This window comes from Rhinopithecus bieti, unplaced genomic scaffold (genome assembly GCF_001698545.2).
Source record: "Rhinopithecus bieti isolate Rb0 unplaced genomic scaffold, ASM169854v2 scaffold_17795, whole genome shotgun sequence".
Lineage (NCBI taxonomy): Eukaryota > Metazoa > Chordata > Mammalia > Primates > Cercopithecidae > Rhinopithecus > Rhinopithecus bieti.
This window is the reverse complement of record NW_016808927.1, coordinates 330463-354294: the sequence shown is the minus strand read 5'-3', so window position 1 is coordinate 354294 and position 23832 is coordinate 330463. Positions and strand designations below refer to the sequence as shown.

Below are 23832 nucleotides of genomic sequence, written 5' to 3'. Positions count from 1 at the left end.
TGTGAGCCACGGCACCCAGCCCGACTTTTATACTTTACAAAATAAAATTCACAAATATGAAAAAAATCTTTGTCATATCATATAGTTTGGGGGTTCTGAAAATATCGTCATAGCATACTGTAGAATACAGGCAAAGTTTAGTAGTTATGGAAGAATGAATTTTTCTACCAACAATGCGATAAGAAGATGCTCCAGTTTTTACCTACTTAGTAATTTAATAGTTAACATTTTGGGAGGCTTTACTTTGTGTCAGGCATGGTGATAAACTCCTCACATACATATCTTATTTAATCCACTCAACAACCCTATGCAATACTCTTCTGGTCCTTATTTTACAAACGTAACAACCGAGACTCTGAAATGTTCAGGAACTTACTGAAGGCCACTCAGCTGGATAGTGGCTGATTTGAACTCAAGTAGTGCCCCTCTGTCCTCAGTGTTAACCACTAAAGTTGCATGTGTGCTGGCCCAGGCACAGAGTAAGTGTCGGATCCCCCGGGGTTAATGAGTGAGTTTGGACATCTAATGCTTCTCCATTCCTAAAATTCAACTTGATTCCTACCTTCCTGCAAGAGCCTGCGAAGGAGAACTCCTTCATAGACTCACTTCTTGTCTGTAATCCGTCTTTCATAACAGAAAAGTACTTCATTTAAACAAGGCCCTAACCTTCTCCTCTCTGCCCAGCCTCCACTAGAGGAAATGTCTCTCCTCCCAGTCAGGAGTTAACCACCTGCTGTAACTTCCTCTTTAGGCATAGCCAGAGGAAACTAAGTATGACTGTGCTTTCGCTCTGCAGAAAGAAAATGAGTGGCGAAGGAGTTGTGGAGGGATTCCTGAGCCTTTATGCCAGCTGGAAGCTTAAGGCCTTGGTATCTGAGACTTCACCCTTCAAAATGTCTTAGAGGATGGCCCAGCAACCAGCCAAATGGCCCAATGGCCTAGCCCAGTGGAGACGGTCTCAGCTTTTGACAATCTAGCTAGAGAAAGGGCTGGACAGGAAGGGCCCACTGGACAGCGAATATTGATAGGGCCCCTGGGAGGATCCATTTTCCCCTCCAACAGTGCCTGGCTCCCATTATCGGATTAGATGCAAAGTGGGCTGGCATGCCGGGGGTGACAGAAACAGTGTCTCCAGAAATCCTCTATGAAGACACCCAAGTATTGTTTAGAAGCAGCTCTGTATCTGGAAGATGGAAAACTGCACCCACTTCTTGCAGACATACAGTTCCAGTTCCCCCTACAGGACTTGCTCATACATGCAACAAATATTTAATCAGTGCCCACCATCTGCCACTGTGCCAGGTGCCCGACCTCATCATGAGTCAGGCAGAGGTGGTCCATGCAGTTTTCCCACAATGTGAGAGGGTGTTGAGGAGACTTTTAATGCTCATTTAACTACAGAAACATCTCTTGGTTTGGTACTTACTACAAAGTAAAACCAAGCACTTGTTGGTAATTTCTGGATGGATGACTGTGGAAAAGCTGGAGGAGACTGAGGATCAAGTGAGGAGAGATGGAGACTTCGCTTTAATGAACCTGCCCTTAACTATCATCACCGTTATCTCCTGCCGCATCCCTACAGCAAATATGCAAGACTGTCACGCAGCTAATTTCCAGGGGTTTACAGTTTGCAGAGGCAGCGGAAAGCACATCCCTCACTGACCCTGATGGGGGGCAATTCACTAGTAGCAGTCACAGGTACACATTCCCCATCCTTTGAGCCTTCCCAGCTGGAGGGCACCAAGAGAACAGTTGGGGAGGCCCCGAAATATGAAGGGTTGTTGAGCTGAAGGCAGTGAAAAAGTAAATGGAAGAACGCTCTCTGCCCTCCACTTGCCTAAATGCAGGATATAGATTTAGAAGCATAAAAGGTGTCCGCTCCCTCTCTCTACCAGGGAAAACAAGTTAACTACTGAAGACAACTTTAGACTCTCATGGGCCTGGAGCTGGAACCAGAGGAATCGACATGAAGGTGCTTTACTAACTCTATCTGCCGGTTACTCACCTTTCTACAAGTTCCCCCCTTAGACACTCAAAGTTCTTTTCCTTTGTCCTGTCGCTTCCTTAAAACTTGGCTTTTCTTTGTTGAAGATGCTATACAAGCTGGAATTCAAAGCTACCGCTTTGAGAACTACTCAATTCCTGCGTGTCTCCCAGGCAGATGTGAAATATACATGTTAATAAACTTCCACTGGTTTTTCTCGTTAATCTGTCTGTTGTAACAGGAGTCCGTTCCAACCACAAATCTACGGGGGTTGAGGTAAAACCCCTACAGTGGCACACACTGAAGAAGGTCCCCTCACTTTCCAAGGTTTCCCATCTCAGGTGGAAGGAGGCCTGCTAAGTCATGTGGAAATTATTCAGGAAAAGATCAAAGTGCTTCTACTTCTGCAGTTCCAAAAATATCTTTAAGTGCATGAAAACATGTATAATGCATGACAGGGACACACGCTGTAAGAGAAGCCCTGGGCTGAGATCAAATGTCAATCCCCAAATTCCACCACACAAGATGCTTTCCTGCCGCATATCTAGTTCCCAGAGTCTCTTGCTAAAAGAAAAAGAATCCAGCTGGTAAAACGAGTATCAGGTAGATGGCTCAGATTTCCTGCAGAGGAAACTGGTACATGTGCATGCCCCATAATGGTGAGGCCTGCTTCCCACCCTTATCCCCCACCCCTGCACCATAGTCTCCCTCACCGGGACTCTGCAGTAGTGGCCAGCCACTCCTCCTGCCTCCGCTCTGGCCCGATAAAGTCCGTCACCACTTAACCAGCTTGGCCCTTTAAACATGAATCAGATCAGGGAACTCCCTTGCTAGGGAACTCCGAGGCCTCCTGCTAACATTTGGACTAACATCCAAGCCGCTGCCATGGTCTGCAGGGTTCCTGCAGACCTTGATGCACCTGCCAGACACTGCCCCAGCGGCCACCACTCATTTCCCCCCTAGGGCCTTTGGAGTTGCTGCTGCATCTGCCTAGACAATCCTCCTCTAGGTCCACATGGCCTTCCATTCTTCACTGTATTCAGATTTTGGCTCAAATCTCCTCGCCTCAAAACACGCTTCCCAACAAACCCCTCTAAAATAGCTTCACACCTAGATGACATTCCTAGGACTGCTCTAACAAATGACCACCAGCTCGGCCTGAAAGAACTGGCATTTATTCTCTTACAGGACTGGAAGTCAGAAGCCCAGAATGTTTCACTGGGCCAAAGTCAAGGTGTTGGCAGGGCCCTACTCCCTCCAAAGTCTCTCAGGGAGGAGGATCCTTCCTTGCCTTTTCCGGCTGGAAGAGCTGCTTCCTTGGCATTCGTGGGCTCGAGGCCCCTCACTCTGTCTCCCAAGCCCACAGTGCAGCATCTTGCTACACTTGTCACTTTGCTGGTCTGTGCTGCAGCCGAATCTCCCCTGCACCCCGCCAACACAAAGACACATGTAATTACCCAGATAGCCAGGAGAATTGTAAAAGCAAATACAAGTCGAAAAGAAAAATAAGTTTTCTTTCTCCCTGGTGAAAAAAGGCAGAGATGACCCCCTTTTCTTAGCACATTTACGTTAGAAAGCTTGTGGTTGTGAATTTTCTTCTGCCCATGTGAGATATATGTAAATCCTTTATTTTATTTTATATTTTTATTGTTTTTTAGAGGCAGAGTCTTACTCTGTCACCCATGCTGGAGTACAGTGATGCTCACTGCAGCCTCAAACTCCTGGGTTCAAGTGGTTTTCTTGCTTCAGCCTCCCAAGTGGCTAAAAAAATTTATAGAGACACGGTCTCGTTATGTTGCCTAGGATGGTCTCAAACTCCCGGCTTCAGGTGATCCTCCTGCCTTGACCTCCCAAAGTGCTGAGATTATAGGCGTGAGCCACCACACTGGGCAGAGATGTACATAAATATTTTTGAAAGCTAAGAAAAAACTTTTGGCAGCTTTACAACTCAGAACTGTTTTTCTCAAGGACCTGGGAGCTAGCTTTTTGAAATGCAAACATCAGTAATCCCAGAACTTTGAGAGGCTGAGATGGGAGGATTGTTTAAAGCCAGGAGTTCAAGACCAGTCTGGGCAACACAGTGAGACTTCGTCTCTACAAAAAATAATGGAAAAAAAAAGTAACCGGGCATGGTGGTGCACACCTATAATCCCAGCTACTCAGGAGACTCAGGTGGGAGGATCACTGAAGCCCAGGAGTTTGAGGTTACAGAGAGCCATAATTGTGTCACTACACTCTAGCCTAAGCAACAGAATATGACCCTGTCTCTAAAATATATACATACACGTGTATGTGTGTGTGTATGAAATGTAAACATCAAGGAAGACAGTGTCCCTATCTCCCAGTCTCCATGGGAGGGAGAGGGTTAGTCTCCTAACTTTGGCTCTAAATTGCAAACTTATCCTCTGTCATAAGATATGAGTTTATTTTTCCTTTGGATAAAGGCAATTAGCAAACACAAATGGTTATCCCGATTACCAAGTGAATCTAGAATGAACTAAGTGTGACAAATGGCATTGTCCAGCCTGCTCACTGCGGGTGAGTCACTTATTTTTGTGTGCGTGGTGTTTGTGTGTGGTGGGCTGTATGTGTCTGGTGTGTGTGTGTTTGTGTATGTGTGTGGTGGGTTTTGTGTGGTGTTTGTGTGTGTGTGGTGTGTGTTTGGTGTTGGTGTGTGTGGTGGGTTGTGTGTGTGTGGTGTGTTGTGTGTGTGTTGTGTGTGTGGTGGGTTGTGTGTGTGGTGGGTTATGAGTGTGTGTGATGAGTTGCGTGTGTGTAGTGGGTTGTGTGTGTGTGTGGTGAATTGTGTGTGTGTGGTGGGTTTTGTGTGTGTGGTGAGTTGTGTGTGTATGGTGGGTTGTATGTGTGGTGTGTGTGTGGTGGGTTGTGTGTGTGTGGTGTTTGTGTATGTGTGTAGTAGGTTTTGTGTGGTGTTTGTGTGTGTGGTGTGTGTTTGGTGTTGGTGTGTGTGTGGTGGGTTGTGTGTGGTGTTTGTGTGTGTGGTGGATTGTGTGTGTGTGGTGGGTTGTGTGTGGTGTGTGTGGTGGGTTGTGTGTGGTGGGTTGTGTGTGGTGTGTGTGGTGGGTTGTGTGTGGTGTTTGTGTGTGTGTGGTGGATTGTGTGTATGGTGGGTTGTGTGTGGTGTGTGTGGTGGGTTGTGTGTGGTGTTTGTGTGTGCGTGGTGGATTGTGTATGTGTGTGGTGGGTTGTGTGTGTGTGGTCTGTGTGGGGTGTGTGTGTGGTGGGTTGTGTGTGTGTGTGGTAGATTGTGTGTGTGTGGTGGGTTGAGTGTGTGTATGGTGGATTTGTGTGTGGTGGGTTGTGTGTATGGTGGGTTGTGTGTGTGTGCTGGGTTCTGTGTGTGTGGTGTGTTGTGTGTGGTGGGTTGTGTGTGTGTGGTGGATTGTGTGTGTGGTGGGTTGTGTGTGTGTGTGGTGGGTTGTGTGTGTGGTGTGTGTGTGGTGGATTGTGTGTGTGTGGTGGGTTGTGTGTGTGGTGGGTTGTGTGTGGTGTGTGTGTGGTGGATTGTGTGTGTGGTGTGTGTGTGGTGGGTTGTGTGTGTGGTGGATTGTGTATGTGTGGCAGGTTGTGTGTGTGGTGGGTTGTATGTGGTGTGTGTGGTGGGTTGTGTGTGTGGTGGGTTGTGTGTGTGTGGTGAGTTGTGTGTGGTGGGTTGTGTGTGGTGGGTTGTGTGTGTGGTGAGTTTTGTGTGTGTGGTGGGTTTTGTGTGTGCGTGGTGGGTTATGTGTGTGTGGTGGGTTGTGTGTGTGTGGTGGGTTATGCGTGTGTGTGGTGAGTTGCATGTGTGTGGTGGGTTGTGTGTGTGTGTGTGATGGGTTGTGTGTGTGGTGTGTGTGGTGGGTTGTGTGTATGTGTGTGGTGGGTTGTGTGTGTGTGCGGTGTTTGTGTATGTGTGTGTAGTGGGTTTTGTGTGGTGTTTGTGTGTGTGTGGTGGGTTGTGTGTGGTGTTCGTGTGTGTGGTGGATTGTGTGTGTGGTGGGTTGTGTGTGGTGTGTGTGTGGTGGGTTGTGTGGTGTTTGTGTGTGGTGGGTTGCGTGTGGTGTGTGTGGTGGATTGTGTGTGTGTGTGGTGGGTTGTGTGTGTGTGGTGTGTGTGTGTGGTGTGTGTGTGGTGGGTTGTGTGTGTGTGGTGGGTTGTGTGTGTGTGGTGAGTTGTGTGTGTGTATGGTGAATTATGTGTGTGTGGTGGGTTGTGTGTATGGTGGGTTGTGTGTGTGTGCTGGGTTCTGTGTGTGTGGTGTGTTGTGTGTGTTGTGTGTGGTGGATTGTGTGTGTGTGGTGGGTTGTGTGTGGTGTGTGTGGTGGGCTGTGTGTGTGGTGTGTGTGGTGGGCTGTGTGTGTGGTGTGTGGTAGATTGTGTGTGTGTGGCGGGTTGTGTGTGTGTGGTGGGTTGTGTGTGTGGTGTGTGTGGTGGATTGTGTGTATGTGGTGGATTGTGTGTGTGTGGTGTGTGTGTGTGGTGGGTTCTGTGTGTGTGGTGGGTTGTGTGTGTGGTGGATTGTGTGTGTGTGGCGGGTTGTGTGTGTGTGATGGGTTGTGTGTGGTTGTGTGGTGGATTGTGTGTGTGGTGGGTTGTGCGTGTGGTGGGTTGTGTGTGTGTGGTGGGTTGTGTGCGTGTGTGGTAGGTTGTGTGTGTGTGGTGGGTTGTGTGTGGTGGGTTTTGTGTGTGTGGTGGGTTTTGTGTGTGGTGGGTTGTGTGTGTGTGGTGGGTTTTGTGTGTGTGTGGTGAGTTGTGTGTGTGGTGGGTTGTATGTGTGTGGTGGGTTGTGTGTGTGTGGTGGGTTGTGTGTGTGTGGTGAGTTGTGTGTGTGTGGTGGGTTTTGTGTGTGTGTGGTGGGTTATGTGTGTGTGGTGGGTTGTGTGTGTGTGGTGGGTTGTGTGTGGTGGGTTGTGTGCGTGTGTGTGTGTGTGTTGCGTGGCTGTATAAAAGAGTGAAGTTTATTTTTGTCTTTGCCGTCTCTTAGTGAGTTTCCTGTGATGTGCATCTCATTCTGGTTTAATAGTTATTCAAGAATAAAACTTTTATATCTCTTCTATTTTGTGGAGAGGTTTTCTGGGTTAACAGGTGATTTTGTTTTTAATTATATTTCCCCACCATAATATCCACACTTCAAAATTCTTAGCTTAATTACATCTGCAAAGTACCTTTTGCCATGCAGGGTCATATTCAGGGGTTCCAGAGATTAGGACCCAGATATCTTTGGGGCTACTTGGGGCCCTTTTTTGAGGTTACGAAGCCCCTTCACCTACCCCATCACCTTACAGCCCCCACTCAGCTATATTGTTTACAGCATTCTCACCTACCTGAAACTAGTGACACATTTATTCACTTGGACAGTTTTGTCTAGTTCCCACCACAATAGAAACCACAGGAAGGCAGGGATTTGGCCTGTATTTTCACCACAATATAACCAGTCTCTAGAAAGGTGTCTGGCCCATGGTACGTATTCAGTAAGTGTTTGTGGTTAAAATGAATGAGCAAATGTAAGTGCAATACCATGGTTAAGCTAATTTGATTAGACCACACTGAATTGCCAATGCATTATACAGCAGTGTGAAGCTTTTTTTTTTTTTTTTTTCTTATTTTTTAAGAGACAGGGTCTCACAGTGTTGCCTGGGCTAGACTTGAACTCTTGGGTGCAAGCTTTCCTCCAATCTCAGCCTCCTGAGTAGCTGGGACTACAGACAAGAGTGCCCGGTACCCGGTATGTGAACCAATTGTTAGCAGTAAATTTCTAACTGTTTTCCCTTGGCTGCTGCTTGGCAAGCAAGTGATGAGAGTCTGGTAGAACCTACAGTGAGAGGAAATACCATCTTTTCTTAGAGAACGATTTAAATCAGCATGTAAGTGAGGCAAAGAACAAGAACTTGCAGGAAAGGTTGTTTATAATTCACTTCCTTGAAGGATTGATTATAGGTAGCAAGGCCTTAAATATACTCTTTTTTTCAGGAACAGTATTCCAGTTAGGATAACTGGAATGCAAGAGCCTTTTAGGGCACCTCTCACGCCAAGGGGGACATGACGTGGCCAGAGTCACCTGCTGGTGGGAGGAAGGCGCTCCGCTCCTTGCTGACCACGCTCACCACTGTGCCTCTTGGTGATTTGGTCTTGGGGACTGTACATTGCCAGCAACAATCTGCAACAAATCGTCTTGGTGCCTCAGTCAAGAGAGAACATGCTCCACTTTAATTAGAAATTTGCTCTGTTACTCTTTTAAGGTCAAATCTCATTTATGATTACAATACTGTGCCTCTTTCTACTCCAAACTGGTATGAGGTTTTATCTTCAACTCAAGTCAGAAGATTAATTTAGAGCCCAGGTGTACCTGTTCTTGGGTTTAATATCTGCTAACATCCAAGCTTGATTTGGAAATGCAAGGAGATTCTGAACAGACTCTGCTAAGTCTGTGATGCGGCAGAAGCAAGTGTATTGTCAAGCGGTAGTTTCCTATGGGTGGCATATGGGACGGTTTATGAGCCATCTGTGCACATTTACCAAGTCACTGAAATACCACCGCTAACCTCAGCTCACTCCTGCGCAGACCCCTTTCACATGAAACCACTCGGTGACTTGGAGGAATCAGAGTGTAGACCTGGCTTCAACTCTTTACCCTCTCATCTGCTTCCAAGACCGAATCCTGGTCGTGGTTCAACTTGTTGCCTTCAGAGTCGCCAGGAAAGTCGCAGATCCCTCCTAACTGGGTTGCCTTCACTTTCTTAAAACATGAGAAGAGAATATCCTCTTAACGGGATTTAAGAAGGTTTATTTTAGGAAATTATTAGAAATTAAAATTAAAACAATGTAACATGTTTACTGCATAATAATGTTCTATTAAATTACTACAGTCTATAAATACACTAAAATTAAATTTTAATATACTAAATCTTAGTATATTATTAAATATAATATATTATGTGTAATNCTTAGTATATTATTAAATATAATATATTATGTGTAATATACAATATATTATATTATTGATATATTCAATAATATATTACAAATTATTTTTAAAAGAACACTTGAAAAGCATTTAATTTCACAGCATCTAAACTACCGTGGTTCCACTGGCTGAGATGCCACTCATTTTCTATGACCTGAGCTGGTTTACGGTTCTAACAAATATGCACATGGCATATAAAACCAGTGCAACAAATTGGCATGATTTTTGGTTACAATGAAATTAGGAGAAGTTCTTTTTACTTTTTAATATTTTTTAAAGGCAGTCAAACTTAGCAGTGGAGGACTGTATACCAACTTTACTGACACTAATGTGAATCAATCCTGATAACTCAGTACCAGCCAAGAAGTTCTGAGGATGAAACCACAAATCCACAAGGGATGATGGAAGTAGGTAAGAAAAAGAATTCCACAGCATTGTTATTTGAAACTAAGTTTAAAGAGTAATGAACATGGGTTGTGCTCAGCATCTCCATCTAGTGGTAGGTTTTTTGTTGGTTGTTTTGTTTTTGTTTTTTTTTTCTTTGAGACAGGGTCTCACTTGCCGTGCCCTGGGGTACAGTGGTGCAATCATAGGCTGAGGTACAGTGGTGCAATCATAGGCTGGGGTGCAGTGGTGCAATCATAGCTCACTGTAGCCTCCAACTCATGGGCTGGGATCCTCCTGCCTCAGCCTCCCAAGTAGCAGGCACCACTATGCCCAGCTAAGCTTTTTTTTTTTTTCCGAGATGGGGGTCTTACTATGTTGCCGAGGCTGGTCTTGAACTCCTGGTTTCAAGTAATCCTCCCACCTGAGCCTCCCTAAATGCTGGGGTTATAGGTGTGAGCCACAAGCCCTGTTTATAGCAGCGTTCATCCATTCATAAGGGCAGAGTCCTTATGACCTAAACACCTCCCATTAGGCCCCAACTCCCAACACAGTTGCATTGGAAGTTAAATTTCCAATACATGAACTTCAGAGGACACAGACCATAGTTGGGTTTAAACATATGAATTTGGGAAGAATATAGTTATGGGCTAAATTATGTCCTCCCCCCCAAAATTGTGTGTGTATATATATATATTTAAATGTAGTAATTTGTCTTTCTAAGTAACTCATAGACTCTGATTAAATGTGGCAGATTACATACATATGTTTATCCCCACCCACTCCTGTCACATTTGCCATGGTGGACTCAGCTTGTGCACTAGGCCTCAACAGACCGCCAAAATGGAGTCATTCATGCTAAATGTGACATAATCAAACTGAAACTTTAAGGAAGCAGATAGGTCCTAAGACAGACCAGGTTTTGTTTTTCTATTGTAAACAGGAGATTCCAGCACAAGGAGGTCCCCTATACTCTCACCTTTATCCACCTTAGAAAACCCACTCTTCCACTATTTCCCAGTGGGATATGGTACCAAATTTATGATGGTGACAGGGTGTCATCGATGCCTAAATCTTTGAGACGTTGACTGAAAAGGGAAAATCATTAAGTTTAGCCCAACGCTGCCTCCTAATATGTTTTAAGTTTGGCCCCAAGGTTTCTCCTACCTAGTTAACAGTGAGCTAACTGGATGTATAAACAAACTATAACCTACTCTTGTGCCAAACACTAAGTTTCAGCCAATCAAAGGCAACCAACTGTTCAAACCAGGTTCAAATGAGGCAAACTCGAAGCTGTAACCAATCTGGCTGCTTCTGTACCTCACTTCTGTTTTCTTTCTGTCACTTTCCTTTTTCTGTCCATAAATCTTCCTTGGCCATGTGGCAGCTCCAGTCTCTCTGAACCTATTCTTCTGGTTCAGGGGACACCAGATTCACAAATTGTTCTTTCTTTGCTCAGTTAGTTCTGTTAAATTTAATTTATCTAAGGCTTCCCTTCTTTCCTTTCTTTCTTTTTTTTTTTTTTTTTTTCTTTTTTTGAGATGGGGTTTTGCTTTGCTGCCCAGGCTGAAGTGCAGTGGTGTGATCACAGCTCACTGCAGCCTCGACCTCCCAGGCTTAAGTGATCCTCCCACCTCAGCCTCCTGAGTAGCTGGGACTATAAGCATGCACCACCACACTCAGCTAATTTTGGAAAAAAAATTTTTTTGAGATGGAGTCTTGCTCTGTCACCCAGGCTGGAGTGCAGTGGTGCAGTCTTGGCTCACTGCAACCTGTGCCTTGGGTTCAAGAGATTCTCCTGCCTCAGCCTCCCGAGTAGCTGGGATTACAGGCACGTGCCACCACACCCAGCTAATTTTTTGTATTTTTAGTAGAGGCAGGGTTTCATCATGTTGGCTAGGCTGGTCTTGAGCTCCTGACCTTGTGATCCGCCCACCTTGGTCTCCCAAAGTGCTGGGATTACAGGCGTGAGCCACTGCGCCCAGCCTGAAAATTTTTTTGTAGAGATGGGGTCTCACTATGTTGCCCAGACTGGTCTCCCGCCTTGGACTCCCAAAGTGTTGGGATTGCAAAATTCACAAGGAGAAAGATGGTGGGGAAGCAATGGTGGTAACGGACTGAGCAGAGCAGAGTCCCTGCGGTGGGGTGCGGCGGGGGGTAAGAGAATTGAATTCATTGACCTCTGAAACGGGTCTGAACCAAGAGACACAAGGTGCAGGAGAGACAGAGTGAAGCTGGGGACACAGGAGAACGCCCCCTGCAATGCACCACCGCTGCAGGAGGCCAGAGTATACTCTGCAGGAATGGAACGGGTAAGAGCAAAAGGCTCATACAGGGAGGTAAAGTCAAAGTCCCTGTGCTAAATGGTGGCTGTCAGCCTCCTGACCCTACTTGGCCTCCAGAACACAAACAGCCTGGTGGTGACAAAAGCTCTGAGGATTCTTTGTTGGAAAAACTGCATAGGCCCAAAGACATGTAGGTAATACTGACATTTGGGATCATTTTTTTTTTTTTTTTTTGAGACGGAGTCTCGCTGTGTCGCCCAGGCTGGAGTGCAGTGGCGCGATCTCAGCTCACTGCAAGCTCCGCCTCCCGGGTTCCCGCCATTCTCCCGCCTCAGCCTCCGAGTAGCTGGGACTACAGGCGCCCGCCACCGCGCCCGGCTAGGTTTTGTATTTTTAGTAGAGACGGGGTTTCACCGTGTTAGCCAGGAGGTCTCGATCTCCTGACCTCGTGATCCGCCCGTCTCGGCCTCCCAAAGTGCTGGGATTACAGGCTTGAGCCACCGCGCCCGGCCAGGGATCATTTAAATAAACAAAAAGTCCGCCTCACTACTTGATCACCCTACAACACAACCCACCAATTAACAGGGCCCCACCTTCCCATGAAGCTTTCAATTAGGCTTTTTAGGAATGACTCCAACGTGAAGGACCAAAACCACAGCTGAAATAAGGAGGTGAATGGAACTTTAAAAAAGAAATCCTGTATTTATAGGATAGCATTTTAAAATTAGGAATAAGCTTTTAAAAAGGAAAGAGCTAGGCCGGGCGCGGTGGCTCACGCCTGTAATCCCAGCCCTTTGGGAGGCCGAGATGGGTGGATCACAAGGTCAGCCATCCTGGCTAACATGGTGAAACCCCGTCTCTACTAAAAAATACAAAATATTAGCTGGGCGTGGTGGCTGGTGCCTGTAGTTCCAGCTACTTGGGAGGCTGAGGAAGGAGAATGGCCTGAACCCAGGAGGCAGAGCTTGCAGTGAGCCGAGATCGCACCACTGCACTCCAGCCTGGGTGACAGAGTGAGACTCAGTCTCCAAAAAAATAAATAAATAAAAATAAAATAAAAATAAATGGTGGAGTCAGGGTTTGAATCCAGGTAGTCTGGCTGTAGAGTGTGTGCCCTTCACTACTATGGTGTACTGTCTTTTATCATTATATAATGAACTTCTTTATCCCTAAGAATATTCTTTGTCATATAGTTTATTTTTTCTGGTATTAATATTGGCAAACCCACTTTTTAAAGTTGATATTTGCCTAGTTTAATTATATACATGCATCAAATTATATTTGTGTATTTTTTCTTCAGCCTTTTTTTACTTTGTCTTTATATTTTAGGGACGTTTCTCTTTTTTATTTATTTATTTATTTTTGAGACAGGGTCTTCTTGCTCTGTCACCCAGGCTGGTGTGCAATGGCNAAAAAAAAAAAAAAAAAAAAAACTCAAGCATTTCAAAAGGAAGTAAAAAATAATGTCAACTATAAGACATTCTAGGAAAGGAAAACTATGGAAACAGTAAAAGACCAGTATTTGCCGGGGTTTTGGGGACAGAGAGGGATGAATAGGTGGAGCACAGAGGATTTTTAGGAGGGTGAAATCATTTCCTATGATACTATAATGGTGGATACACCTCACTGTAAAATGTGCTACAGGGACCAAACTCTAATGTAAACTATACTTCAGGTAATAATAATGTATCAATATTGGCTCATCAGTTTTAACAAATTTATCACACTAATGCAAAATGTTAATAATAAGAGAAACTGAGAAGGCGGTGGGGGTACGGGGAACCCTCTGTACTTTGTGCAGTTTATTTGTAAACTTAAAACTGCAGTAAAAAATAAAGTCTATTTTAAAAAGAGAAAAAAAGGACCTGAAAGTTTCCTCCTCCCTGTAGTCCTCCAGTTAGCCTCACTAGAGTCTGCTGTTCTTGCAAGTTCCTTGTAAATCTTTCCAGAATTACCCAATGCGATGTGTAAGCATGTGTGCACATTCCTAGTTTTTACACAAATTGAAACATATCACACTGGATACATGGCTTTATATCTTTCTTTCTTTATCTTTTTATTTTTTAGAGATGGAGTCTCGCTATGTTGCTCACGCTAGAGTGCAGCTGCTATTCACAGGTGTGGTCATAGCACACAACAGCCTTAACTCCTGGGCTCAAGCCGTCCCCCCGCCTGTCTCCAAAACTGCTGGAATTACAGGTGTGAGCCACCATGCCCCGCCTACGCTGATTTTTTTTTTTTTTTTTTATCATGGAGAAACGTTTGATAGTCATGAAGTCAAATTCATCAATCTCTTATCTTATGGCATTGGGTTTTGTATTATACTTCCCCAGGAAAAAGTTATTAAGCAAACAAATGAATAGAATCCTCAAGTTGTCATCTGGTACATTTAATTTCATTCATCTGGAATTTATTATAGTGTAAAAAGCGAGGCAGGAACTAACATTAATCATTTTCCTCCACAAGGCTAGTCTCATATTCCAACACCATTTATTGGTTAATGCATCTTCTTCCTTCTTTCCCTCTGCCCTCCATGTGCTTCTACACTCATTCCGCACTGAGACAGTTCTTGTTAAAGTCACCCCTGGCCTCACTAGGTCCAGTGCTTTCTGGCATCATCTTCCTAAACCTCTGGGCACACACTGCCAGCCCTGCCTCCCCCTCCCAACATCCCCTTCCCCACCTCTGTGACACCACATGCTCCTGACCTGCCACTGAGATCCTACCAGCTCATCTTCATCCACCCACCCCTCTTACTCCATGTTGGATCCCCTCCCAGTGAGGCCCTAACCTCTTCCCTCCTCACACTCTTCTGCCAGGGCTAGCTACTTCCTGCTCCAATCCCCAATCTCATCTCTGCTCTGATCTCGATCTGCATGCAGATAACACAATTTCCCATCTGCAGCCAGAGCTCCACCAGTCCTGCTCATTCAACATCTCCACTGGCATATCCCACAGACACCTCACACTTCTCACTGCCCTCCTGAGTCCCTCTCTCCCTGAGGATCATCACCATGCCTACAGCTGTTCAAGCCAAAAACCTGGGATTCCCCCCCCCTCTGTTGACCTCGACCCCAACATCTGATCAATCATCAAACCCAAGGTATTTCTGGACTTTGTTTTTCCCATCTTCACTGCCCCCAGTTTTGTCCCAACCACATTCGTCTCTCACCTGGACAATCACAACTGTCTCCTGCTGAGATTTATTCCCTCTTATCCACTCCGCACAGCAGCCAGAGTGAGCTTTCAGAAATGCTATTGGGACCAGGCGCCATGGCTCACACCTGTAATCTCAGCAGTTTGGAAGGGTGAGGTAGGAGGATCACTTGAGCTCAGAAGTTCAAGACCAGTGTGGGCAACATAACAAGGCCTCCTCTCTCCTGAAAACAAACAAACAAACCAAAAAAACAAAAAACAAAAAAACAAAACTAGCTGGGTGAGGTGGTCCTGTAGTCCTAGCTACTGGGAGGCTGAGGCAGGAAGATCAGTTGAGCCTACAAGATGGAGGCTGCAGTGAGCTCTGATTATGCCATTGCGGGCAACAGAATAAGACTTTGTCTCAAAAAAAGAGAAAAGAAAAGAAGATACAAGAAAATGCTATTGCTTTGTTTTTTTATTTTAAAAGTATTAAGGCCAGGTACGGTTGGCTCAAGCCTGTAATTTCAGTACTTTGAGAGTCCAAGGTGGGTGGATTGATGAACCCAGGAGTTTGAAACTAGCCTGGGCAATGTGACAAAATCCTATCTCAAAAAAAAAAAAAAAAAAATACAAAAATTAGCCTAGGATGATGGCATGCACCTGTGGTCCCAGCTACTTGGGAGGCTGAGGTGGGAGGATTGCTTGAGCACAGGAGGTTGAGGCTGCAGTGAGCCATGATTGCACTACTGCTCTCCAGCTTGAGCGACAGAGCAAGACCCTGTCTCAAAAAATAGTTTTAAAAGTTATTTTTATATTTTAATAGACAAATTATCCACGAGTTATACAAATTTAAAAGTACAAAGGGAGTACAGTTTTCCTGCCTCTGTTTTCCCCAGCTGGACAGATCCTCTTCTTATAGGCAAACACTGTTACAAGTTTCTTGTTTTTCCCTTCTAGAAACATTCCATGCATTTACAAACACACAAATTTGTTCATTTTTAGTTTTAGTTTTTGCTCACATAATTGATAACACATGCTCTACCTGCACTATCCAATATGGTAGCCACCTGCCACAGGTTTAGGAACACTTGCCATGTGGCTGGTGTGACTGAGGTATTTATTGGAATGCTAAAACAAGAGATTGATGCTTCCAGTGTTGCTTCATTTCACTTCAGGGGACATATTGAAGATACTTGTGCTCAGTTTTCTGACATTTATTCTATGCAAGTCTCATGGCTACATTCATTAAAACTAATTCAGTATTTAAGTGGAAATGCTGTGAATCATTGCTGGTTTTATGGAACTGTTGAAAGCTGTTGAAAGCTTATGAACTGTTGAAATATATGCATTTAATGATCTTTTCTTTACCAAAGATCATTTTCAGGGTTGTGGAAGAGTTCTTCTAAGATTTACTGTACTTTTAACTAACTCCAAGATTTTCTTGAGACAGAAACCATGACTACCAAATATACAATAATAAGTATTATTATTATTCGTTTTAGGGACAAGGTCTTGCTCTGTGGCCAAGGCTGAGAGTGGTGGCTCAAGCCTATAATCCCAACGCTTTGGGAGGCTGAGGTGGGAGGGTCATGTAGTGGCATGGTCATAGCTCACTGCAACCTTGACTTCCTGGGCTCAAGTGATCCTCCCACTCCAGCCTCCTGAGTAGCTAGGACCACAGACTTGTGCCACCACACTCAGCTAATTAAAAAAAAAATTTTTTTTTTTGTAAAGATAGCCTCTCTCTATGTTGCCCAGGCTGTTCTTGAACTCCTGGGCTCAGTGATCCACCCACCTTGAACTCCCAAAGTGCTGGGATTACAGGCATGAGTCACTACTCTCAACCCAACTATTCAATAATTAAAAATTAAAAAGTCAGTATTTTCTCACCAATATCACACTACATATAAATGGGCTAAATTTGAATATCTAGGGAAAAGAAACCTCATTTGTGACCTAGCCAGACAAATATAAGCATTTCAAATTAAATATTTTCATAATGGTGACAAATAATTACAATTTACATACTTTTGTCACAAGAATCAACATACAGAGGTTTTAATTATAATATACAGCATTATGTAAATTCGCAATATTTCAAGAAAAATTTGAAGAATACTTAGTTGATATTGAGAAATTTAGAGTGGCTTTTGAATTTATGCAATATAATTTTTGAATTTATGTTAATGGTACCAAACTGACACAAGTTGGCAAATGTACTTGAATAGGTGTAGTTTTGCAACTGATATGCTCTTGCTTCAAAGTCAAATCACTTTTTCTAAAAGAAATAAACTATTTTTGTCAATGTGGTTGCAAACACTAAAGGACAATATTTTTTGGTACTCAGTTCAGTTATTGGAAAACTAAGCTTGGAACAAGTTGGATATGTGAGTCTACTTTTTTAGCTGTGATGACCAGGAGGATCATTAACCATCATTAAATAGTTAAGTCCTGTTGTTGCTCCCCTGGATTGGGACATGTTACCTGGAGCTAAGCTCATGAATATGCCCTAAGTAGTCCTTTCACACGTCCACACCTATGAGTGCTCTGCAGTAGGACCATCCACCTCTTTAGGGTGCACCTCACATACCTACACCCGAAGTGAATTTTGTGTGGCCATTTAAGTACAGCCAGACTGGCTCCTCCCTCACCAACTCTTACCACCCTGCTCCCAACCTACCTCCCCATCTCAACCGCCTCACCTCCCCTGCAACAGGCCTGATGCAACTTTCCCCCCAGCCCCCACCAAAGTCAGGATGAGTTTCCTGCTCTGCTCAGCTCAAGTCCCACCTTGTCCTGGAAGATTTCTCTCCTCACCCATCCTCAGGACGTCCCCCAGCATGGGTCTGTGGGGGCCAAGGGAAAACTTCCCCTTTGCCTTCTGAAGGTTCACTGAAAAATCAGTTGATGAAAGGCAGATTAATAGAATAAATTAATTTATTTATATTTTAGAGACAAGGAACCATTTGATCTTTGACAAACCTGACAAAAACAAGAAGTGGGGAAAGGATTCCCTATTTAATAAATGGTGCTGGGAAAATTGGCTAGCCATATGTAGAAAGCTGAAACTGGATCCCTTCCTTACACCTTATACTAAAATTAATTCAAGATAGATTAAAAAAGTCAGGAAACAACAGGTGCTGGAGAGGATGTGGAGAAATAGGAACACTTTTACACTGTTGGTGGGATTGTAAACTAGTTCAACCATTGTGGAAGACAGTGTGGTGATTCCTCAAGGATCTAGAACTAGAAATACCATTTGACCCAGCCATCCCATTACTGGGTATATACCCAAAGGATTATAAATCATGCTGCTATAAAGACACATGCACACGTATGTTTATTGTGGCACTATTCACAATAGCAAAGACTTGGAACCAACTCAAATGTCCATCAATGACAGACTGGATTAAGAAAATGTGGCACATATCCACCATGGAATACTATGTAGTCATAAAAAGGATGAATTCATGTCCTTTGTAGGGACATGGATGAAGCTGCAAACTGTCATTCTCAGCAAACCATTGCAAGGACAGAAAACCAGACACCACATGTTCTCACTCATAGGTGGGAACTGAACAATGAGATCACTTGGACACCAGAAGGGGAACATCACACACTGGGGCCTGTTGTGGGGTGGGGGGAGCGGGGAAGGATAGCATTAGGAGATATACCTAATGTAAATGACAAGTTAATGGGTGCAGCACACCAACATGGCACATGTATACATATGTAACAAACCTGCATGTTGTGCACATGAACCCTAGAACTTAAAGTATAATAATAATTTTTAAAAATAGATTTTAGAGACAAGGTCTTGCTCTGTCCAGATAGGCTGAAGTACAGTTTCGCGATCATAGCTCACTGCACCTTCGAACTCCTGGGCTCAAGCAATCCTCCTGCCTCAGCTTTAACAGGAAATATTTATTAACATGCATGAGAGAGAACCACAGAGTGATTACCCCAACCCCTCAATGGGATACAGAAGCTTATCCACCATTTGAGTTTACACATATATGGGGGCTCAGATAGTGGCAAGACAGGTTGTGGAAGGGAGGGAAGAGGAGGCCTGGTTGGCAAAGGGAGTCTTGTTAGGCAGATGACACCTCACAGGTAGCAGCCCTCAGAAGGAATACAGGGTAAATGTTTGTTTCAGACCTGTAAAGGTTGCCAGCCTCTCAGTTAATCTTTCCTAGATCCAGACAAGGGAGGGCCTCGCAGAAAGCCTGGCTACATCAATGTAGATTTCCTCTACAGATGCAAATCTCTCCACAAAAGACAGCTTTTTCGTTATTCTTCTATTTCCAGCCATTCTGAACAGCCACCTTGTGTCAAATAAGTATTTTTTTGGGGTGAAATATTTTGGTTTCCTTCAAGTTCTTGGGCTAGGAAACATCTTTGGGTGCATCTTTTCTCTCTAACCCCATCTAAAGCTTTCAGGGAACGCGGATCCCATCTCTTTCTGCTTAAGGAAGTCTGAGTAGCTCACAGCTGGGGAGTGAACTGCCCTAAGGAGTGGTGGGATTTCACGCACCCAGAAGTGGTTAATGGAAGTCGAGTTTCTTTCTGGTGCCCCCAGAGCACACTGTTAAGGAAGCTTTCAGCTCTGAGAGGAGAACCCTGGCCAGGGGTGCATAAGTAGGGGACAAAAGCCTTGTGCCCTGTACTAGACATCAGTTGCTTTTCATGTTTCCTCATTTAATCCTCAAAACAACTCCTTAAGACAGTTTCTGATCCCCATCTTACAGATAAAGAAACAGAAGTTCAAAGAGAGCCATGAAGTTACGTGAGATCGTCTACTTCAGGTGATCCCTGTGCTGTGGGAACCAGAGGCATGGTGGTGGTGGTTACTGACATGCAAAGTCCCAGAGCTTCTTCGTCCTTGCTCCAGCATACCCCGGAGTCCAGCTGGTATTTGGACAGTTTTCCTTGGGTTTCCTCTCACCTTATGAATTCCATCATGCTGTTCTGCCACACCAGAAGGCTCCCCCACTCGCCAAGAGAATCTATCCCACGGATAATGAGACACGAGGAATGGTCAGGAAAGGCAGATGCAGGATCCACACTGGACATCTTTGCTGTCGATCAAGGTTGCAGGCGCCAGAGTCCTCCCTAAAGGGAGGACTTCCTTCTCAGTGTGGCTCAGGGAGTGGGAGGCGGGAACAGGGGTAGGGACCTCATCGAGGTCTCATTTGGTTTGAGGATGTCTGTATTTCGGGGAAGAAATCCCAGGATGAGTGTCTCAGGGACACTGGGGAATGGTCCCACGTAAAGGACCCAAGACAGGGCAGCCTTGCCTGGGCAGGAGTGGGGCACAGAAAGCCCTTGGGGGAGCAGAGCAGTGGAGAAGAGGCCCAGGCCGGCCGAGACCGCGGAATGCTCAGGCCGGAGCCAGAGGGAGGTGGGACCAAGAGCTGCGCGCCCGGGCTAGCCGCCTGCAGCCGCGGCCGGGGTCAGGGTCATGAGGGCTGGACCGAGGGGAGGGAGGGGGGTGAGATGGGGAGGAAGGGCGCGGGACAGCATCCCGCCCCAGAGGCTGGTCCCACGGGGGAGGGGAGGAGCCGGAGTTGCTGGAGGGGATCCAGGAGGTGGGGGGGGGAGGAGGTGGGGGCCGCCCCGCGAGAAGAGCGGGAAGAGGCGGACAGCGAGGCCAAGATTTCAGCTGCGGGACGCTCAGGGGAGACCTCCAGGCGCAGGGAAGGACGTGAGGAGGGGAAGCGGGCTGGGGCGGCAGCCGGGCGGAGGGGCAGCTGCGCAGGCGGAATGACGAACGCCTTTGGTCTAAGGCGACCACCCTGGCAGCTCTTCACTGAGGGGCCTCGGTTTCCACATCTGTCTCTTTCCGGTCCCAAGACCACTAGGACCGACGGGGCTCGCCGGGAGGGTCAGCCTCTCCGGTGGCCCCAGTCATGCATCAGGGGACTGATCAGAAGGGCTGGGAGAGGGGTCATGGGGAAGGCCCTAGAAAAAAGAGGAAGGAGGGAAGATTTTGCCTGAAGCGGGAAAGCCAAGGGCTGGGCGGCGCGAGACGCCCATTCCTAGTGACTGGGGCGGGCTGGTGGCCCGAGGGAGCCCCCGCGCCGGGAGGGTGAGGACCCGTCGGGCCCTCCCACGTGTTTAGATCCTCCTGAAAGTATTCGACCTCCGACCCCTGCCCCTCCCCCCGCTGGCCTGGACCTCGGAGACTGGGGACCCCGTGGGAGCAGGGTGATTCTGAACAGGCAGGGAGTCGCGGTCTGGGAGAAGGTTGAGCGGGGAAAGGAGAGAGGGGCTCCGGGGACGGCAGGGAGGAGAGGGGGTCGTGCCAGAGACCCAGGGAGAGAGAGAATGGGCAAGATGAGGGGTGGAGGGTGGGAGTGGGAACTGACTGATTCCTGGCGTGGGCAGGGAACTTTGCTAAAACTGCAGGCCCCAGGGAACAGCGCGGGCAGGGTAGGAGGGAGCGGAGAGGACCAGGAAGACCCCAAGATCAATTTGGAGAAAGGGCCATTTCCAGGCTCCTTCACCTCTGCCGAGCGTTCTACAGGCCTGCACGCCCCCCCCCCCCCCCCCCCCCCAAGAGCAGGGCGCGGGAGGAGGCGGCTCGGGCTGGCTCGGAGAGCTGAGGGGCGCACACCCGCTTCGCAGGGCCGGGGTGACACGGAAGCATGCGACGGCTGCTGATCCCGCTGGCCCTGTGGCTGGGCGCGGTGGGCGTGGGCGTCGCCGAGCTCACGGAAGCCCAGCGCCGGGGCCTGCAGGTGGCCCTGGAGGAATTTCACAAGCACCCGCCCGTGCAGTGGGCCTTCCAGGAGACCGGTGTGGACAGCGCCGTGGACACGGTGAGTAGCATGGCCCTGGCGGGAGCAGGGAGGGTCGCACCCCGGGAGACCAGCGCCTTCCCAGGAAGCCAGACAGAAGTGCTTGGGCTCTGAGCCCCAGCCCTTTGGAGAAAAGGCCCCAGTCCAACCTGCTGGGATGTGACTGTGTGAGGGAGGCGCGGGTCACACCAGGGCTTGCTCTGCACGCTCAGCTGGCTACCGGCCATCCTCTGCCTGCCTGTCTGTCTGCAGCACTTCCCAGCTGGAATATTTGTGAGGCTGGAATTTAAGCTCCAGCAGACAAGCTGCCGGAAGAGGGACTGGAAGAAACTCCAGTGCAAAGTCAGGCCCAATGGGGTGAGTGAAGGGGTGTGAGAGTGATGGGCACGTGCTGGGTTTGAGTTCATGGACTTGGGGTTTGGGGTATGGGGCACATGCCTGGGTGTGCCTGCATGGAATTGGGAGGTCTATTAAGAAGCCCTGAGGTTAGAGACCCCACTGTGAGGAGCCTCCTTAGAGGTGGAGCGGCTCAGCCTGAGCCCAAGGTTGTGAGGGTGGTTGGTGGAGAGCTGGGGCCTGGCAGACAGGAAGAGGGTTTGGTTACCCCTGGACTTATCAGAGCAGGGCTCACTTCTGTCTGAGTTCCTCTCTCAAGCTTCAGGGCCTGGGTGGAAGGAGCTCGCTGTGTGGATGTGTCTGGTGCCCTCCTAGCCTAGCAGGGCTCCAGTCATCAGCCACAGTGGGGGCAAACCCTCCACCATGGGGGTGACGCCTGGGATGGGAGGGCAGTGACTGTTCTAGTTCCCACTCTGTGACTACTGCCTGGGCTCTGTATTACAGGTTCTGTAAAGGCTCCAGTTCCCTCTGTTGGCTCAAGGAGGGCACTGGATTATAGCAATGATTCACCAGCCTCAAATCAAATCTTACAAGAAAATGTAATAAATAGAATAGGTGACAGCTGAGCCACTCTGGAGGCGCTGGGTGGGAAGAACCCATCGGAGGAGGATTCTTGCCTTCACACGAGCACAAGCAGATACGTCCATGCATACATCACACACCCATCCACCCACACTCCTGCATACAAACCACATACATGCATGTTCATGCATGTGCCACACAACCCATCCGCGAAGGACTCCTGCCTGCAATACATGCGTGTTCATGCATGTGCCACACAACCCATCTCAGAAGGACTCCTGCCTGCACACACACGAAAGTTCCACAGTTTGAAAACTGCATGGGTCTGACTTCCGACATTCTAGGGTGGGCTGTGCCTAAAACCTGCTGGCCTGCATGACCTCTTGCTCCTGGGCTCAAGAGCCTAGCTGGGAATCTGGTCCCATGATGGGCAGCCCCAGCTCCCACCCTCATGATGCCCAGGCCTCCCTCACCCCTTTCCTCTGCTCACCCCATGCTCCCCCCCTCCCCCACAGAGGAAACGGAAATGCCTGGCCTGCATCAAACTGGGCTCTGAGGGCAAAGTTCTGGGCCGGATGGTCCACTGTCCCATAGAGACACAGGTTCTGCGGGTAAGAAGGGGCAAAGGTGTAGAGGTGGGGACAGGGCTGGGAAGATGGATGGAAGCTGAGCCTATGGGCCAGTCCTCAGGCAGAAGCTTGGCCAAGGGGGAGGGACAGTGGGGGCTAGAAAGCACTGTGCCTGGTTGGACGTTCTCCAGGGGACGTGCAGGTGGGCCCTGCCCAGGATGCTGGCAGCCCTCCACTGGCACTGCCTTCCCCTCTCCCGGGCACTGCCTGCCCCTCCTACACTGCCTGAACAGTTGTGGGTCCTGGCAGGAGCCTGAGGAGCACCAGGAGACCCAGTGCATCAGGGTGCAGCAGGCTGGTGAGGACCCCCACAGCTTCTACTTCCCTGGACAGTTTGCCTTCTCCAAGGCCCTACCCCACAGCTGAGCCAGCACTGGTAGGCGCCAGGGGACAGAGAGCACCGTCTGGATGGGGCCAACCCTGGGAATGCTGAGGGGCTAGGCTGGGCTTTGGGAGCCTGGGAGGAAAGCTGGAACTGGGGCCAAAGCAACCTCCCTCACTCCCAAACCTGTTTCCCCTTTTGTCTAGAGCTGCATGGTGCCTCTGGGACCGCTGTCGGTGGTAACCAGTGGAAGACCCCAGACCCCCAGGAGAGGACCCCGTTCTATCCCCGGCCATGATAATAAAGCTGCTCTCCCAGCTGCCTCTCAGCTCCTTGTGTTGCATGCCTTCCTCCTCAACATAGTTCAGAGGCGGCCAAAGAAGGCAGGGGGACAGGACCCTTCCTGTG

At 47.5% G+C, this 23832-nt stretch overlaps 1 protein-coding gene across 2 annotated transcripts; it reads left to right on the top strand.

The window, feature by feature from the left end:
• The first annotated feature begins 20347 nt into the window (after positions 1 to 20347).
• RARRES2 (retinoic acid receptor responder 2) lies at positions 20348 to 23752 on the top strand. Of its 2 annotated transcripts, none has more exons than XM_017887808.1 (6): positions 20348 to 20459; positions 21383 to 21576; positions 21808 to 21912; positions 22989 to 23084; positions 23352 to 23478; positions 23631 to 23752. In XM_017887808.1, the coding sequence occupies exons 2-5, from the start codon at positions 21403 to 21405 to the stop codon at positions 23466 to 23468; spliced, it is 492 nt and encodes a 163-aa protein (XP_017743297.1). In that variant the 5' UTR covers positions 20348 to 20459; positions 21383 to 21402; the 3' UTR covers positions 23469 to 23478; positions 23631 to 23752. The 2 variants fall into 2 exon arrangements, with proteins under 2 accessions (XP_017743297.1, XP_017743298.1); XM_017887809.1 differs by lacking the exon at positions 20348 to 20459 and adding an exon at positions 20467 to 21001.
• The last annotated feature ends 80 nt before the right edge of the window (positions 23753 to 23832 follow it).